The sequence below is a fragment of the Pseudogymnoascus destructans genome, assembly GCF_001641265.1.
Source record: "Pseudogymnoascus destructans isolate 20631-21 unplaced genomic scaffold scaffold_26, whole genome shotgun sequence".
In the NCBI taxonomy this organism is placed as follows: Eukaryota; Fungi; Ascomycota; class Leotiomycetes; order Thelebolales; family Thelebolaceae; genus Pseudogymnoascus; species Pseudogymnoascus destructans.
This window is the reverse complement of record NW_020167545.1, coordinates 101,794-107,223: the sequence shown is the minus strand read 5'-3', so window position 1 is coordinate 107,223 and position 5,430 is coordinate 101,794. Positions and strand designations below refer to the sequence as shown.

General features: G+C 43.6%; 1 protein-coding gene across 1 annotated transcript; it reads left to right on the top strand.

The window, feature by feature from the left end:
• Window positions 1-637: 637 nt before the first annotated feature.
• On the top strand, window positions 638-2,468 carry VC83_08410 (uncharacterized protein; the record flags this gene model as incomplete). The annotated part of the gene is made up of 5 exons (XM_024471962.1): window positions 638-922; window positions 979-1,102; window positions 1,154-1,270; window positions 1,320-1,388; window positions 1,435-2,468. 5 exons carry the CDS (start codon window positions 638-640, stop codon window positions 2,466-2,468), a joined length of 1,629 nt encoding a protein of 542 aa, XP_024320508.1.
• Window positions 2,469-5,430: the final 2,962 nt, after the last annotated feature.

Sequence of the window (5,430 nt, the reverse complement as noted above, 5' to 3'; positions counted from 1 at the left end):
TAGAAGGTACAAATAGAACGGATCGCTTAGAACCGACACATATGAAACTCCCGATAACTGCCGCAGTAGTGGGAACTTAGAGATCAGCTATGTGTAGATCAACCCTGTTCTAACGTCTTTAAGGGTAGAATATGGTAATCGTCGTTAGTCTTGACATAGAAGCTGCTGAGACGTATCAAAACGGCTCACGTTGTTCGTCGTAAGTGTCTCATTCGTGCGGCATGTTTTCTTTTCGACGATCCGGTTTTATCATTTATATTCTGGATGGCATCGTTTTGTGAGAAAATAGATAGCTGGTATTATATAGAGGCGTTGTATCTGAATATTCCATCCAAATGTTTTTAGAGTGCTATTTGTGAAGCAACTCTATTATATCCAGCGCTCATTATCGTAATCCTACGCATAATATCGCCCCTAGCTAGATATCGCCACTATGGAACCTGTAGCGCAAGCCAAAGAATCTCTATCTCAATCGCCCCTCCCAACAGAACCTTCGTTACCCTAAGGTCCAACATTCCCTCATTCCAATCGGTCGTTTCGGAGCACCAATCCAAGCCGCGACAATTTAACACATTATTCAACACTCAGTACCAACTGGGATACCCAGACCATAAAAGCCTTGTCCGACATTTCAAGAATGCAGAGCCCGCAAGGAAATTGCATCAATCTTATACCTCGATGCCATCATGGAGATGGATCCCCTTCAGATTTAGACTCAGGGGAAACAACTCCAGTATTCGATGGCAAGAGTCAGATCAAAAGCCTAAATACCAAAATACATGAGAAGATACGCTCAAAACCGCCGTACCATGTCTTCACACACAAGAAGAAGAAGAAGCTCATGTATCTTGCTGCCACCGCTGGTTTGTTTTCATCACTTTCGGCCAACATATACTTCCCTGCCCTCGGTCAGATATCAAGGGTGAGTCCAAATATGCATCATTCTCTTATGCTCTGGTGTTGACATACATTGGCAAGGATATCAACGTCGGTCTGCCATTACTCAGTCTGACCATTACCGTATATATGGTTGCACAGGCATTTGCACCGTCATTTTGGGGACCGCTATCAGATACCCAAGGGAGACGAATTACATTCATAGGTAAGCAAGAGTAACAATATGTATGGTATAATGTTTATTAACTCGAGTTAGGAACATTCGGGGTATATATCATCGCCAACCTAGGTCTTGCTCTCAGCACTGGCTTCGTGCCCCTGATGGTGCTCCGTGGCATGCAAGCAGCCGGCAGTGCTGCCACTATATCAATTGGTAGTTGTTTCTACTCCTGTTCGATGAATGGGTAATAACATTGAGTTAGGCCAGGGACTGATAGGCGACATCGCCACCCCCAAAGAACGGGGGTCATTCACAGGAACTAATCAAGGAAGTGAGTAACCATTTTTAATTGATATTGCTCTCTGCTAACCAAATAGTCCGTATGTTTGGACAGGCAATCGGCCCCGTTTTTGGTGGCATTATCGCCCAGTACCTTGGTTACCACGCCATATTCTGGGTCCTCTTTGGAGGGGGAATCTTCGCCCTCACCATCCTCGTTGTCTTTCTGCCCGAGACCCTCCGATCCATTACTAGCAATGGCACCGTCTGCTTAAAGGGCATCCATCGACCAATATACTACAAGTTCACCCAGTCAGAGGAGCATCTCGTTGAGCGAGAAATTCCCACAAAGAAGAAATTAACGTCGTCCATGGCTTTTGGACCATTTATGCTTCTTCTCGAAAAGGACGTGTTTAGCGTTATCTTCTTTGGCTCGATGGTCTACGCAGTGTGGAGCATGATGACCTCTAGCACCACGGCACTCTTCCAAGACCGCTTCAACCTCTCGGATCTCCAAGTCGGCCTAGTCTTCCTCCCAAACGGTATAGCATCCATGCTCGGCTCCTATCTCACTGGGAAACTTTCCAAGCATGACTGGGCCGTGATGGAAGCCAAATATCGAGCGGCCAAGGACATCCCTGATTCAAATCCTCTCAATAAGAAGGAACTCGTCGACTTCCCCTTTGCCCAGGCTCGGATGCGTTCTATTTGGTGGATGGTCCTCATCTTCATTATCTCCAATGCTCTATATGGCTTCTCGCTCAATTTCAACGTCCTCGCCGTTCCCCTTATCCTTCAGTTTCTAATCTCGTACACCGCGAACTCAATATTCGCTCTCAATTCCACACTCGTCGTTGACCTCTTTCCCCAAGCCTCGGCCAGCGCCACCGCAGTCAACAACCTTGTGCGCTGCCTCATGGGCGCCGGTGGTGTCGCCGTAGTGCAGCTCATGGTTGACAGAATTGCCTCTGGTCCAACATTCGCTATCTTGGCTGCCGTCACCGCTGTTCTGACTCCGCTTCTTGTGATCCAGTGGCGTAATGGCCAGCGGTGGCAAATAGAACTCAAAGATTGCATCGCTGCTTGCGAGGCACGTAGGGGAGCAACAGACCCGGAGAAGGCTAGGACCTAGAGGCATTAAGAAGCCCGCTTGGAATATCTTTCTTTGTTCGTTTCATATATATATTTTCTGCGTTGTCTCACATTTGGGGTTGCTTTGCGAGTCGGTCTCGTCAGCGTTCAAATATTTTTAAAAGTTGGAAAAGTTGGTTCATTCATGTTCTCGGTTTGCGTTGCGGGTTCGTCTCTTTTAGATTTGTTCTCGGGTTGAGAAGGTTGATCTCGTCAACAAAGGGTATCCTAGTTGACTTCACCTTGGTGTTTTAAGGATAGATAGTAGACATGTTGATTTTTATGGGAAATGATAACGACGATATATGACACCTCTATACAGACTCAAGATTCAACCTCAGTACTCTAAAGGATATGCTCTCCCTCTTGTATAGAGAGACTACCCCTTGAATGCTTTCCCTCCTCTTTTTTTGTTCATTTGCTGCTTATAGAGCCTCAACTTCTACCTTAAGTAGAACAGCAGAATGCATTATAACCTAAGCTCCTTTAGCAAGCTGGCTTAGTACATCATTAATTAAGCTAGGTGAGCTATTCTGATGCTATATAATGTAGTTCTTAATATGCTCTGTTAGAAAGTCAAGCTCTCTTATAGTTTGAGGTGTTTTAGAAGTCTAATGACTACTTTGAACTATAGGGGGTGTTAGGGTTTTTAGCTATAAGCTAAGGTGAGCAAGGACGCTCTGTGGCTCGTACAGAACTAGTCCTATAGCTCGGAATCTGCTCTTAATGTTCTGCTCTGTAAATGTAGCTTTGAATGCTTCTTTAAATGTAGAGAGAAACTCAAGCTTCGTGATTTAATCTAACATCTATATAATAGCTTTAGTAGAGCAAAGTGTAGCTAACATTAAGTGGCTAAAGGATGTGCGAGAAGTGTAGTAGCATATAGAGAGTGACTATCTTCTGATGTATATAGTAGTGTTGAAATTGAGCTAAGAGGTGGCTTTTATGTTGTTATGGCTATAGTAACATGATGTCATGGTTACAGGGCCAGGGCCTAGTAACGTGATGTGTGAGTCACATAACGTGACGTGTGAGTCACATAACGTGACGTGTGAGTCACATAACGTGACGTGTGAGTCACATAACGTGACGTGTGAGTCACATAACGTGACGTGTGAGTCACATAACGTGACGTGTGAGTCACATAACGTGACGTGTGAGTCACATAACGTGACGTGTGAGTCACATAACGTGACGTGTGAGTCACATAACGTGACGTGTGAGTCACATAACGTGACGTGTGAGTCACATAACGTGACGTGTGAGTCACAGTGGGAAGCGGGGTAGGCTGCCATGTGACGGGGCTAATGGATAGTTGCAGAAACTAGTGGATATTGGATAGTTGAGCTATCCACGAACTATCCTGAATATCTAGCTATCCGCCAACTATCCAGATTACCCATGAGGCACGACGCCACTATATAAGTAGATAGTATTTCCTTAGATAGGAGCTTCGTGCTCAACTCAATACAGTATTTGTTATATACTAGTAACGTGTTACTTGAAGCCTTTGTGTCTGATCCCCTGCCTCCTCTGATAAGTAAACCTTTACGCAAGAGAACCTCTGTGTCTTCTATCGTTTAGAAGTCAGCGTTACATATGTCTGTTAAGAATAAGAAGGCGATAGGTTCTAATCGTGCAAGTGTTTGTATGCTAATTGAAGTGTTAAATCCACTCATACATAATTGAATTTGAAGTCTACCCATTCTTACGTAGTGTTATCACCTAATTGTCTAGTAATCCTAAGTCCTTGTACTAAGCTAAGAAGTGATGCATGCCTTGAAAATGATAAACAGCAGAAGTGCCCATCTATACAAATTAACACCATTTCTTATTTCCTAGCTATATTAGACGACTCTTTGCTTCTAAGCTTATAACTACTTTTGTAGTAGCAATAACTCCTATTACAAAACCTGCTTTATTAAAGTTGTAGATATCTTGCTCTAAGATGCCATATTTTGTAACAACATTTTTGTCATACTGACATTCGTTGCACTCAGTTTGCTATCAAACTCAAGAGCAAACTTAGAAATCTCCTCCTCAAACCTACAAGTCACCATACATATCTTGGCTTATCACACCAACAACAGAAGCAATACTACTCAACGATTGCTGCAAACTCTTCTACTACATCTGTTTATGCTACATACATCACGGCATATCATTTGAACACTCATTGAACAAGTTATTAAGAAAATCTCCTCCTTAAGGGGGTGGGCCAATACTACCACATGGCATATATCTACCAACTAGAGGCCTAGGAACATGAACGATAGCTCTAGAAGCTTCTACAACCCTCTATGATTCATTACACGTCATCGCTCCTTAGTTACCCACAAGATTGGTTAAGTTATGACATAATTTATCTATAGGTACTCTGACCTTGGACCTCCTTTTCACTTCCTATAGGCTAGGAACCCAAGAGATGGTTCTATGGGATTCTCTTATGTTCACTACATGATTAGCAAGCTAGTTGTGGGTTGCTGCGTTGTGGAATAGTCTAAGCTACAACCCTTTGGCTCTGTTTCCTAAGACAGTGTGTTGTCTTAGTAAATTCATCCCTTCCTTGGGTGGCTAGATTCTCATATCTGGTGCACCCACCATTACACCTTGCCTGCTTCAAGCTTCAACTATTTCTATAGCAGCACTTCGATACTACAATGGAGGACGACCAAGCTCCTACAACTACTGCTGAACAGCAGATGCAACAACTGTTTGCCTTTATACAAACTATAGCAAACAAACTTGAGAATTTGGAAAACACCTTTCAAGCCAACACTTCAGCAACACAATCTTCAACTCAGACACATCATACAGAGCTTCCCACAGCTCCTCTGGCTATTTCGAGTACCCCAGGTGCACTTCCTAAATTGCAAACACCAGATTTATACCATGGAGACAGGAGGAAGTTGAAGGGATTTCTTATGCAACTGGACATCTACTTCACCCTCAGGCCTCATCAG